Source organism: Limanda limanda, chromosome 13 (assembly GCF_963576545.1).
Source record: "Limanda limanda chromosome 13, fLimLim1.1, whole genome shotgun sequence".
Classification (NCBI taxonomy): domain Eukaryota; kingdom Metazoa; phylum Chordata; class Actinopteri; order Pleuronectiformes; family Pleuronectidae; genus Limanda; species Limanda limanda.
Genome location: NC_083648.1, coordinates 6,196,212 through 6,210,257, shown reverse-complemented (window position 1 = coordinate 6,210,257; position 14,046 = coordinate 6,196,212). Strand labels below are relative to the sequence as shown.

Here is a 14,046-nt window from a genome sequence, read left to right as displayed (position 1 = left end):
GGAACCGCTCACAGGCTAACGTTAGCTAGCATCAGCTCGAGCAGCGGAGTTAATACGCCACTTCCTGTCTCTGTCTGCTGCACCCGGCTGCTCCACCTCTCACCTGAATAATGAGGAGGATTTGATGCTGTTGTGAACGAGTCTGTGCAGAAAACCTGCTGCTGTGTATGAAAAACTGTTTTACCAGAAACTTGTTTTATGCTGCTTCCTTTTCGAGCTGCGAAGTAACACCAACTGTAAACGACCTTAACATCTCTTCTTCCTGAATGTGATCGTTCAAAAATCACAACAGTCGACATTAAACCACACAACACAAGTTTTTCAAAACACTTCAGGAAACTCTGAAATGATAAATGTGTGTTTGTGTTTCAGTGTGTCCTGCAGACGTCCAGCAACTGATGGTGATTAAAGAAGAGGTTCCCCCTGAGCAGCAGCAGTGGAGCCCCCTTGTGGACCAGGAGGACCCTGAGCCCCCCCACATTAAAGAGGAACAGGAGGAACCGTGGACCAATCAGGATGGACAGCAGCTTCAAGGACTGGAGGAGGCTGATATCAAGTTCACATTGACTCCTGTCGCTGTGAAGAGTGAAGAAGATGAAGAGAAACTTAAATCGTCAAAGCTTCATCCCAGTGAGATGAAGGAGAACAGAGCGGAATGTGGAGGACCAGAACCAGCCAGGAACTCAGGTCCTGATGGACGTTTACAACCAGGTCCTGAGGACAAGACTGACTCTTCTGAGACTGAAGTCAGTGAGGATGAATGGATGGAGACCAGGGAAACTCAGACTGGTTTAAATACAAGAAATAACAAACAGCCTCTAAATGATATGGGATGTAAGACAGAAAAAAAAATGTTTAGTTGCCCTGAGTGTGGTAAAAGATTTAAACATAGGTCCCATCTAAATACACATATGAGGATTCATACTGGAGAGAAACCGTTCAATTGCTCTGAGTGTGGTAAAAGATTTAACCATAGGGGCCATCTAAATTGCCATATGATGATTCATACAGGAGAGAAACCGTTTAGTTGCTCTCAGTGTGGTAAAAAATTTATCAAAGGAAGCGATCTAAATAGACATATGAAGATTCATACAGGAGAGAAACCGTTTAGTTGCCCTGAGTGTGGTAAAAGATGTTTCAAATGGTCATATCTAAATACACATATGAGGAATCATACAGAAGAGAAACCGTTTAGTTGCTCTGAGTGTGGTAAAAGATTTAACCAAAGGTCAACTCTAAATAGACATATGAGGATTCATACTGGAGAGAAACCGTTTAGTTTCTGTCAGTGTGGTTAAAGATTTAAAGGAGACATATTATTTTTACCACAGTTGATATGGTTCATTGGGGTTTTAATGAAATGTCTGTAACATATTTTGGTCAAAATACCACAAGGATCACTTAAAACAGCACCCTTTTTACCCTGTCTAAAACAGCTTTCCTCAGATTGACCTGTTTTGAGTGCCCCGCCCCCCTCTCACCCCTCCTCCCTCCTTCACGAGATACAAGCGCCCAGATTTTAAGCTATCCATTACCTCTGTAGAAATATGGCTACTGGAGACGAAGATACAATCTTGCAACCATATCGTTTTGAACCAGAGTCAGGTGGGCCGAAGCCTGGCTCGGGGGGGACGGGCCCGCGAGCTGACCGGGCCGGTGGAGCCGGGCCGTGAAGCGTGACTATGACGTGTGTTTTGGTCGTAATCCCATTCGACGCCATCTAGTGTAGCATTTTTGACAGAGAAACCGCAACAAATCGCGGGAGTTGTTTTTTCCTAGAGTTTTTGAGACGGTAGACATGCTAGAGACCCAAACTAACGTGTAGAAGCACTACAAAAGTGGAATTTACATATTATGACGCCTTTAAGGTTCAGTCCTATGGTACGAGACACGTGAGGATTCATAAAGGAGAGAAGTGATTTAGTTGCAACTTTGGCAACAAAAGATTTATTAGGATATATCAGCAGATATTCATATTATACATATTAATAGTTCACTGTTTTAAGTAGACTATTAACAGTTTTATGTCCCTAGAAAATATAACTCATTGAATAACACGAAAGATTTGTGTTTAAATATCTTGTTTCTATTGATTTCTACATAATTTATCTATTTTTCATAAAGTCCATGTCATTTTAGGGTTAAAGTTTGTTTCTTGAACCGTATGAATGTGTTCTTAACTAGTTCATATGATTAAATATGTTTGTTTTAAGACAATGGTTTCTTGGTTCGGGAGATTCAATGACAGTGTGTGTTCTCCTTTATGTATTGAATGTGTTTCCAAGAATAAAAGTCTAATAAAAAGTGCAGTCCTAGAAAAGCTCTGCAGTCCTTGAAATTGTAGAAATTGTAATTTGAATGTTTAATTGTTGTTTCCATTCCATTTTGAAGTTGATCTGATGTAAGCCCTGGTACAAGTACCTCAAAGTAAAAATGTGGAAAATGGCCACTAAATGCAAAATGTTTTTCATAATTCCCCTTGAGACTTTTTTGTTTTTCTGGTCATTATAGATCGGTGTGACAAATGTGAACGCGTTCCAGGGGTCTCGTATTTGATTTTTTGTTCGCAAAAGTTTGATATAAGAATTTACTTGGTGCCGTCTAGTGTGTTTTGTTAGGCACAGCTTCAAGAAGAGTAAAGCACAACACAGTGTTCCTTTTCCAGTGCCTTTGTTGATGAAACAATTTTTGTAATTGCATCTCTAGGAGAATAATGATGAATCTCATCTATGACAAGAAACTGAGCAGTGTTGGTGTCTGTTTAACTGACTTATGTATCATTGGTGACATTAGGTTTGATTGTCTTATTTATTTCAATGTTTTTCTGGGATTAATAAAAAACAAATGCTTCTTTTAATATGTTCTCTGACTTAACGGAAAGCCGATGAACTGTCTAATTGCCCTTCTCCCTTATCTTGTTCTTATTGATTTGAATTGTCAGACGGGGTAAAAGATGAACATATACAACAAAACAAAGATTATTGAACCTGGAAAGAACCTGAACCAGACCTAACTCTGAGAAGAACGACAGACGAGTTAGAATCTGCAGAGGAACCCGAGCAAACACAGACACAAGTATCTGCTCTTTACTTGGGGAAACTCAACAAAACCTTATATGTAGGTTGGAGAGTCTTCTGATAGAAATAATAACTCTTAGTGAGACTAGTCAGGACAACGGCTGCATAACTGGAATCTAATGATATCTAACAAATATAATTTTTCTTTTCAGTATCGACAGCAAAAATATTGGATCTCAAGAACAGTCAGATCTTGAAAGCTGTGAAACATGGTGTGTAGCACCTCCCAGTGTCCATTACAAGTACCAGCATGTTCAACAAAAAAAATTGTTCAATCATATAAAAGAGTGCATGTACATTTTTGAAAGATGTTTTCTTTATTGCTGCTCATTTCATTTTCCAACGGCTTTTTTCTTCTTTCTGGGTTTGCTCTCGTCTTCCAGAACGACTACTTCCGTCGCAATTCGAACTCTCTTGGTCTTTGAAAGCTCTCAAGCGAGTTCTTTGGACAGAGGGAGGCAGATGATGAGTGTTAACGAGACACAGACAGAACTAGGACGTGAAATATAGAGGCTTTGTAGTTATTCAGTGGAAGAGAATTAAACATGAATCCTTGTTCTAGAAAATTACTCATTGGGAGCTTGTTTTCTTGTGTACACTGTAAATATTCATATATTCAACCTCAAGCTGCATTGACTGTAAATACGAACTGCTGAGTGGAGACAAGCTCAGGTGAGTGTAAAGGTTGAGATCATGATGTTCTCATTTCACCTCCTTCAACACAAACACTCCCTGTCCCAGCTCATGTCTGGTTTCTCTTTAACAACACAATGATCCTGTGAGATGAACGTCCGGTCGTCACCTTCAGATGTCGTCGCCGCAGCTGCTGGTTCCTCAGCGGGCGGCTGCACCGATGAAGGCTCCACACGGCGAGGAACATCAGCCGGGCCGAGGTGTTCACTTCCACGAGGAGGGTGGGAGGTTCCAGCTCCTGTGGGACGACAGCGGTTGGTCAGTGGATGATCGGCAGCTCAGCAGGTAACTGTGTCTTTTTAATCTTCTTTGTTTCACAGAGTTGTGTTTATTGAAAGCTTGTTATCTAATTTACAGGGTTAGGATGGAGACACTTGATAAATGATAATCATATTAATTGAAAAACACATTCGCCAAAAATGTAAATGTGTAAAAGAATTGGTTGAAATAGAACGGCTTCTTCTCCCAAACTGTTTACAAAAAACAACACAGGTGGAGCTTCCACATCTCGATCAATCTGTCATTGGAAGCTGTCACCAACACGCAGTAATCCTCCATCATAAAACTGTCCACTGCTTTCACCCTGACACCACAACAAGGAGAGTTTGTGTAAGTTTTTAAACATTGGACATCAAATTTAAAATACATTTTACAAAAGAATGTAATTACCTGGTTTCATGAGCCTTGAACTCACACACACATTTCAGTTTTTCCAATTCACACAACCTCACAATCTCATCATCTCCTGCGACGGCCAGGAGGGAGTTCTGAAAAACAAACACAATAAAACATCCATGTTATCTTACATGTGGTATATTGTTAATCTACAATACAAGGCCTCATAAAACAATCACCACAACCACAACTGTCTCTACATCACTAAGAGAAGCCACAGTGTGTGTAAGTATTCACAGAACTTACATTTAAGAACTTAACAGACGAGATTCTTTTGGGGTTCGTGATTGTTCCCTTCACCGACGCCGTCTCCAGTTCATAGATGTTCACCTCATCATCTAACACCACCACATATTTATCTCCATCTGGAGACCACCATCACAATGTGTGCAGCTGTTAAAAGTGAACAGAGAAAATTAATGAGTCCAGGATCAATTCAAACTTACAAAAATCTCAGTTCATTAAAACACAGTGCGCAAAACTCATGCAACGCTTCAAAACGCATGTGCTCCGGCCGTTCAGTGCTGCTTGTCAGTCCTAGAAATTGTCGTTTATTTTTGGTTTTACAGTCGGAGTGTGGTTAATTTAATAATGGAGTATTTCTACTTAACTGTCTTAGTACTTTCACTTGTAATGGAATATTACTTTACTGTCTCTGTACTTTTACTTCAGTGAATGATCCAAGTTATTCTTTTACAATTGTTAAAGTTTATTTCGTTGCTTATACTTTAGTACTTGTTTAACAAGTAGCCTACATGTAACAGAGTATTTCTACTGTGCAGTATTAGTACTTTTGTTTCCTCTTCATCTAGTCCAACAGGGGTCGCTGCAGGCTCGGAGTCTCTGTTTCCTGTCGCTGGCTGTCTTTGTCATAGATTTATATATAAAGACTAGATGTCTCATCTGCGTTGCTGGCCAACGGAGACGAACGTCCGCACATGGCGGCCATCTTGCTACGGGGCATCTTGCTCACCCATAACATTGTGTTGATAGTAGGGTTGCAAAGGGGCGAAACTTTCCGGAAACTTTCCATGGGAAGCTAAGCTCGGGAATTTGGAAAAAAAAAAAAAAAATAAGCAAATTAAATGCTGAGCAATAAAAACATCATTCAAAACTCTATTTTAAAGATGTATGGAATGCAGCACACACTGCACATTGAATTTCAACCCTCCACTGTGCATTCTTCCATCACATGCACAGATAATTCCCAGCATCCTGCACACTACAGCAGGGCTGATTGAGGCCGGCTGTAGTGTGCAGGACTAGTCAGGTAAGTTTCGATGATATTACTGGGGAAAATATATTAGCATGCTGATTGAGGATTGTTCATCTGTTCATCTAGCCTATTTCCATACGTTTATCCATCAATTGTAAAATATGTTTACAGAAGATTCCAATTGTTTGGCTAACTATTTATATCTCTGGCATTGCATTAGTGTTTTTTTACAAACTTTTTTCTCATCTTATTCTACAGAACAATGCCACGTGCACTATCTCATGTGTGGAGACATTTCACCCCATCCAATGTAGAAGGAAAGGCTGTGTACATTTGCAAATACTGTGCAAAGACCTATGTTAAGAATGACACAACGATGCAGAAGCATATAGTCAAGTGCCCAAAGTTTCCTCAGGGCTCAAATCAGCCTATGACACACAAAATGTTTATATTTATGTCTGTATATGACAAGGTAAATACAGTTAGTATAAATTATCTCCAACATTTCCAGTTTATTCCCGTTAATTCCCGTATATTCCCGTTAATTCCCATGGAAAGTTTCCAAGTTTGAATATTCACGGAATTTTGCAACCTTAAACATAACTACATCTCTGACATCTATAACAAACCAAACCGTTAAAAAATCGGTTGAAAATTGAGCAAGTTATGGTTATTTACCACTACCAACACAATGTTATGGGTGAGCGAGATGCCCCCTAGCAAGATGGCCTCCATGTGCGGACGTCCGGCTCCGTCGAACGAGACATCTAGTCTTTATATATATATATATATATGGTCTTTGTCCCCTGAGAGAGGAGCAACATGGCCGCCATGCAGCTGCTGCGGGTGTTGGTACATGAGCGGATCCGCGCTGCCGCTGAAGACTTCCTGCTGCAGGTGGAGGAAGGAGGAGGAAAGGCTCGAGTCCCGGAGCTGAGAGCGATGCTCACCGAGCGGCTCGCGGCGGCGGGAGAGCAGATCCTGGCGGGGCTTGAGGAAACCTTGTTAGAGTCCGAGGAGCGAGTGGAGCGGACCGAGCTGGAGATCTGCCGCCAGAGGAGGCTGCTCGATGCCGTGATGCAGCCCGAAGTCCGGCTGCACAGAGCAGGTCAGTCCCGGGAGCAGTGGGGGGGGGGATTCATGTTGTGGAGGGCTGGACCAACAGACTGAACTCAATTCTACTCATATTCATTTGATAAGCTGCTACTGGAAAGAGTAAATGTTATGATTACGTCATGACGGTAAGCGTGCTGCGTCATTTCCTGTTTTTCGCTGCCGCTGGTCGCTCTCTGAACTAGCTCCTCTGCTAACAGCTGTTTCTCTGCATCACTCCGGCTACAATCACCGGTCTGTAGTTAAACAGCCACACATCCCAGCCCCTCCTCTCTGGTGCTCAGTGACTCTGTGTTCTGTGTGAGCTCAGCCTCGTAGTCTAACAGGCTGATACAGCAGCGATGGCTTCTCTCTCTCTCTCTCTTGCTCCGAGTGTCTCATGTTTACTGACTCCTCCGCCTCCATTAACAGTAGTGCTACATGTAATAAATGCAGTGTGTTGGTAGCGATGGAGGAGAGGCTTAGCGACTTAGAAGCTCGGCTCCGCAGTTTAGAAGCATCGTTAGCTGTAGTTAGCTTAGCCACCGCGGAACTACATAGCTTAGCACGTAGCTTAGCCTCAGTTAGCAGTCCCTGCCCCGTGCAGCCAGGAGCCCAGGGCGGCTGGGTGACGGTCCGGAGGGGGCACAGTGCTACCCTTAAAGAGCCCACGATTAAAGAGCCACCAGCTCTCGGTTCAAACAGATTCTCCAGCGACCACAGTCAGCTGCATCCCAGGGACCAGAGCCGGTGTTCCAGATCAACTGGCGATTTGTTTACCTTTTTCCAGATGTTGATGGTGGGTTGCAGAGCTGGTCGCAGATTCGTCATTTTCACAAAGCGCATGTGTGTGAAGTTCGGTGATCTACTGAAATAAAAATCCTACAGAAACCCTTCCGGAGTTCATGTGTCCGTGTCAGAATCACGTTGAGACTTCAATATAAATTAAATGGTTAAAAAAAAAGAAAATAGTACAAAAATCTTGACCGGGACTCGAAACAGCGAGCCGAAGCACTAATAACTTCTGGCCTGATGACGATCTCGTTACGCCACGGAGCCACTGAAATTTCCATCGCGCAATAGATAAATGTCTCGTTCCTTGCTTTGTCAGCTGTATAACAACAGATGTGCTTTAAGGTGACGCCCAGATCATCTGGTGATAGTCCCAACACAGACAAAACGCATAAATACTTAATACCAGGCTTCACAATCTGATGCTCCTCTTCATAGGAGACACAGGGAGTTCTGAAGAACACACACGCGTGACCAGCTCCACGCCAAGTGCTTGTGTTTGACGCTGGTGATCATTACAACGTGCACACACCAAAGCAGTGTCAGATGTAAACATCACCTCACAACAACAAGGTGTTTCGCTCCAGCGGTGTTTTTATGAGTAAAGTTGGTGAACGTGCTTCTAATGGACGGCTGAAGCTTCACGTGTCCTCCTGTCGCTGCTGGTTAAAGTCAGCAGACGTGATTTTAAAACACATGTGTAACGAGGCAAATCTGCAAAACGATCTTAGCGTCTTCATTGTTGAACAACGTGTTGTGTATTTCTTCTCTTCTGTCAGATGGCTGCGGGCTTTATTGGTGCTGTGTCAGTCGAACGAGTAAATACAGTTCCCAGTGTAATCGTTACAACTCTGGCAAATTATAATAGTTATAAATAGTATTTGTAGGATTCTTATTCTTCCACACCAATCCAAGTAACACCAACAGCCAATCATCCTTGCTGTAGTTTACCGTGCTCCTGTGGCTTATACTGAATTTTTAACGGAATTCCATGAGTTTTTATCAAACCTAGTCCTGAATAGGGGTCTCACGATACCAAAAATTCAGTAGTCTGTGCCAATACCAGTAAAAAAACACGATTCTCGATCCCAATTTTGATACCACGGTAAAAAAAAAAAAAACACAGCTAGTTTCCTCATTGAGATCTTTTTTACAAGATGAACAACTCTTGTGGCAGTTAAACGGGATCCGTTCAATGGTTACACTTGAAAATATGCGCTGCTGTACTCTTAAGCCCCGCTGAGAGCTAGCTCAATTTGACGGTTCTCGACCTCTCAGTCTGGTTGTTGTCACGCCCTCACCCAGACCCGGGTCTGTCCGGGTTCCCTTCCCCGTGGACTGACGGTACGTGTGCAGTAGGGCCGGGCAACGATTAAAAGTTTTAATCGCGATTAATCGCATGATTTCCCTGATTAATCACGATTAATCGCATTTGTATACGCAAAATCCAATAATGAATTAAAAAGTAGTGTATAGCGCAATTTTATTTTCAATGTTCTGCCATATGAACGAACGTGCCATAACATTTGTTGTGCAAACACTTTTAACATCAGCAGTTAAATAAAATATTCAGTGTAAATCTCAACTTAACAATGTTATCAAAGCAAATACAAAGTTAAAGCTCAATGCCACTGCCAGGGCATTAATGTTATCCTCTTCGTTATGAAAAAAGTATACTCCTCCCTGCGTCTAACGTAGTCCGCCGAAGCCTCGCTTCACTCGCTGTTTCGTTGAATGATTTGCTGATATCAACTGTGTGTTTTGCATTCAGGTGATATTTTAGACTGGAAGTACTCCAGTGATAAGAAAATTCACCTTGGCAGTGGTTACAAATAACTTTGGTTCTGTCGACTCCGCTGTCTGGAAGAACTTTAAAATGAAAATGGCCATGTAAAATCTCCGTAGCCTTATCCATGGTTGTTTATACGCCAATTATTTTCTTTTTTCCGGTTCCGCAGCAGTCAGCAACAGACTTTCACAAAATAAAAGCCTGACTTTCACAATAAAACAATAAATAATCAAACCTGAGTTAATGCGAGATAAAATAATTAGTTGAGTTAAATAAGTGATGAGTTAACTCGTAATTAACTAGTTAACTTGCCCAGCCCTAGTGTGCAGACATGAAGCTGAACAGCGGAGGCTAGCTACGGGCTGCTTCCTCCAGCTGACAACATCCTCGCAGTGCTGCATTCAGTGCAACTCATATATTTTCCGGCTTCCTGCCAAATAGCGAACATACAATAATTTATCGATGAAAAAATAATTCTTAATGATCAATTAATCGATCGTCGGTTAATTATGCCCATCCCTACTTGCAAGATACATGCTCTCTTTCTCTCTCTCTTTCTCCTTCTAACCAAGCATACTGCCCCAATCAGTTCCACGAAAAGGCGCCGCACCGATGCTATCAGCTGGCATCGGCGCTCACGATGCTTACGGTGCTTCAAAAAAATGGGCATCGTTTGTGTTTTGTTATTTTTGCATCGAAAGGTATCGTGACATCCCTAGTCCTAAAGACAGATAACATTATTATTGTTGGTGACCTTAAAATTCATGTGGATAATAATAAAGAGAGACTTAGCTTAGGGCTGTGCAATTAATCAAATTTTAATCGTGATTTCGATTTTCTGGTCAAACGATCTCCAAACTAATATAATCGAGTTGAAACGATTTTCTGAAATTGCATGCGCAATTCTGTCCTTCCCCCAAAGCATTCAAAGCGGCCCAGCTGACTGGCACTCACTCTCAAGCAGCTGTAAAGTGAAGGAGGCGAGTTGTGTGTGTGGTGACCGGCGGTATTCTAAAAAACAGCACGGGTGGAAAATGGCTGAGGGAGGGCAGCCCCCGATTGATCGACAAAAAGGGTCGAAAAACGCAGCCGCCTGCTGTTCACACCGGACCCGCATTTCTCTGCACCGGTCAGCCCGCGATTCTTCACTTGTTGTTGCATGTAACCCGTTCAATGTAGGTGTTCGGGGGTTAATGATGATGGTCCTCATAGCCATCCCCCACCCATCTCTTTCTCTCTCTGTCGTCTGCTTGTGTGCTTGTAGTGGGGGGGCAGATGGGGACATTTAATAATGATAGGAAATTTCAAAGTTCTCGTTTACAAAGTGTTTTTTTGGAGATAAATACTGAATAAATGCATCATGTTTTCAAACTCAAAAGTAATCGTTTGAATAATCGTGTCTTCAATATTGTCCGAAATAATCGTGATTATGATTTATCTCCGTAATCGAGGAGGAACCGCTCACAGGCTAACGTTAGCTAGCATCAACTCAAGCAGCAGAGTTAATACGCCACTTCCTGTCTCTGTCTGCTGCACCCGGCTGCTCCAACTCTCACCTGAATAATGAGGAGGATTTGATGCTGTTGTGAACGAGTCTGTGCAGAAAACCTGCTGCTGTGTATGAAAAACTGTTTACCAGAAACTCGTTGTTTTATGCTGCTTCCTTTACGAGCTGCGTCGTTACACCAACTGTAAACGACCTCAACATCTCTACTTCCTGAATGTGATCGTTCAAAAATCACAACTGTCGACATTAAACCACATAACACAAGTTTTTCAAAACACTTCAGGAAACTCTGAAATGATAAATGTGTGTTTGTGTTTCAGTGTGTCCTGCAGACATCCAGCAACTGATGGTGATTAAAGAAGAGGTTACCTCTGAGCAGCAGTGGAGCCCCCTTGTTGACCAGGAGGACCCTGAGCCCCCCCACATTAAAGAGGAACAGGAGGAACCGTGGACCAATCAGGATGGACAGCAGCTTCAAGGACTGGAGGAAGCTGATATCAAGTTCACATTGACTCCTGTCGCTGTGAAGAGTGAAGAAGATGAAGAGAAACTTAAATCGTCAAAGCTTCATCCGAGTGAGACGAAGGAGAACAGAGCGGACTGTGGAGGACCAGAACCAGCCAGGAACTCAGGTCCTGATGGACGTTTACAACCAGGTCCTGAGGACAAGACTGACTCTTCTGAGACTGAAGTCAGTGAGGATGAATGGATGGAGACCAGGGAAACTCAGACTGGTTTAAATACAAGAAATAACAAACAGCCTCTAAATGATATGGGATGTAAGACAGAAAAAAAACCGTTTAGTTGCTCTGAGTGTGGTAAAAGATTTAAACATAGGGGCAATCTAAATAAACATATGAGGATTCATACAGGTGAGAAACTTTTTAGTTGTGCTGAGTGCGGTAAAAGATTTACCGAAAGGGGCCATCTAAAAACACATATGAGGATTCATACAGGAGAGAAACCTTTTAGTTGCTCTGAGTGTGGTAAAAGATTTACCGAAAGGGGCAGTCTAAAAACACATATGAGGATTCATACAGGAGAGAAACCGTTTAGTTGCTCTGAGTGTGGTCAAACATTTAACCGCAGCTCACATCTAAATACACATATGAGGATTCATACTGGTGAGAAACAGTTTAGTTGCTCTGAGTGTGGTAAAAGATTTAAGCGAAGGAGTGATCTAAATAGACATGTGAGGATTCATACAAGAGAGAAACAGTTTAGTTCCTCTGAGTGTGGTTAAAGAGTTAAAGGAGACATATTATGCCCATTTGACCGCAGTTGATATGGTTCATTGGGGTCTTAATGAAATGTCTGTAACATATTTTGGTCAAAATACCACAAGGATCACTTAAAACAGCACCCTTTTTACCCTGTCTAAAACAGCTTTCCTCAGATTGACCTGTTTTGAGTGCCCCGCCCCCCTCTCACCCCTCCTCCCTCCTTCACAAGATACAAGCGCCCAGATTTTAAGCTATCCATTACCTCTGTAGAAATATGGCTACTGGAGACAAAGATACAATCTTGCAACCATATCGTTTTGAACCAGAGTCAGGTGGGCCGAAGCCTGGCTCGGGGGGGACGGGCCTGCGAGCTGACCGGGCCGGTGGAGCCGGGCCGTGAAGCGTGACTATGACGTGTGTTTTGGTCGTAATCCCATTCGACGCCATCTAGTGTAGCATTTTTGACAGAGAAACCGCAACAAATCGCGGGAGTTGTTTTTTCCTAGAGTTTTTGAGACGGTAGACATGCTAGAGACCCAAATTAACGTGTAGAAGCACTACAAAAGTGGAATTTTCATAATATGACGCCTTTAAGATTCAGTCCTATGGTACGAGACACGTGAGGATTCATAAAGGAGAGAAGTGATTTAGTTGCAACTTTGGCAACAAAAGATTTATTAGGATATATCAGCAGATATTCATATTATACATATTCATAGTTCACTGTTTTAAGTAGACTATTAACAGTTTTATGTCCCTAGAAAATATAACTCATTGAATAACACGAAAGATTTGTGTTTAAATATCTTGTTTCTATTGATTTCTACATAATTTATCTATTTTTCATAAAGTCCTTCATGTCATTTTAGGGTTAAAGTTTGTTTCTTGAACCGTATGAATGTGTTCTTAACTAGTTCATATGATTAAATATGTTTGTTTTAAGACAATGGTTTCTTGGTTCGGGAGATTCAATGACAGTGTGTGTTCTCCTTTATGTATTGAATGGGTTTCCGAGAATAAAAGTCTAATAAAAAGTGCAGCCCTAGAAAAGCTCTGCAGTCCTTGAAATTGTAGAAATTGTAATTTGAATGTTTAATTGTTGTTTCCATTCCATTTTGAAGTTGATCTGATGTAAGCCCTGGTACAAGTACCTCAAAGTAAAAATGTGGAAAATGGCCACTAAATGCAAAACGTTTTTAATAATTCCCCATGAGACTTTTTTGTTTGTCTGGTCATGATAGATCGGTGTGACAAATGTGAACGCGTTCCAGGGGTTTCGTATTTGATTTTTTGTTCGCAAAAGTTTGATATAAGAATTTACTTGGTGCCGTCTAGTGTGTTTTGTTAGGCACAGCTTCAAGAAGAGTAAAGCACAACACAGTGTTCCTTTTCCAGTGCCTTTGTTGATGAAACAATTTGTTCCCTTAATTTGTAATTGCATCTCTAGGAGAATAATGATGAATCTCATCTATGACAAGAAACTGAGCAGTGTTGGTGTCTGTTTAACTGACTTATGTATCATTGGTGACATTAGGTTTGATTGTCTTATTTATTTCAATGTTTTTCTGGGATTAATAAAAAACAAATGCTTCTTTTAATATGTTCTCTGACTTAACGGAAAGCCGATGAACTGTCTAATTGCCCTTCTCCCTTATCTTGTTCTTATTGATTTGAATTGTCAGACGGGGTAAAAGATGAACATATACAACAAAACAAAGATTATTGAACCTGGAAAGAACCTGAACCAGACCTAACTCTGAGAAGAACGACAGACGAGTTAGAATCTGCAGAGGAACCCGAGCAAACACAGACACAAGTATCTGCTCTTTACTTGGGGAAACTCAACAAAACCTTATATGTAGGTTGGAGAGTCTTCTGATATAAATAGTAACTCTTAGTGAGACTAGTCAGGACGACGGCTGGATAACTGGAATCTAATGATATCTAACAAATATAATTTTTCTTTTCAGTATCGACAGCAA

General features: G+C 41.6%; 1 protein-coding gene and 1 long non-coding RNA gene across 2 annotated transcripts; one reads left to right on the top strand and one right to left on the bottom strand.

The window, feature by feature from the left end:
• The first annotated feature begins 441 nt into the window (after positions 1-441).
• On the top strand, positions 442-13,662 carry LOC133018011 (oocyte zinc finger protein XlCOF19-like). Its single transcript, XM_061084296.1, has 2 exons — positions 442-1,120; positions 11,646-13,662. The coding sequence occupies exons 1-2, from the start codon at positions 636-638 to the stop codon at positions 12,082-12,084; spliced, it is 924 nt and encodes a 307-aa protein (XP_060940279.1). The 5' UTR covers positions 442-635; the 3' UTR covers positions 12,085-13,662.
• On the bottom strand, positions 4,209-5,359 carry LOC133018015 (uncharacterized). The gene is made up of 4 exons (XR_009682794.1): positions 5,237-5,359; positions 4,692-4,838; positions 4,440-4,537; positions 4,209-4,353 (listed from the first exon to the last, which is right to left on the bottom strand). It is a non-coding gene; the product is annotated as an uncharacterized LOC133018015 (long non-coding RNA).
• Positions 13,663-14,046: the final 384 nt, after the last annotated feature.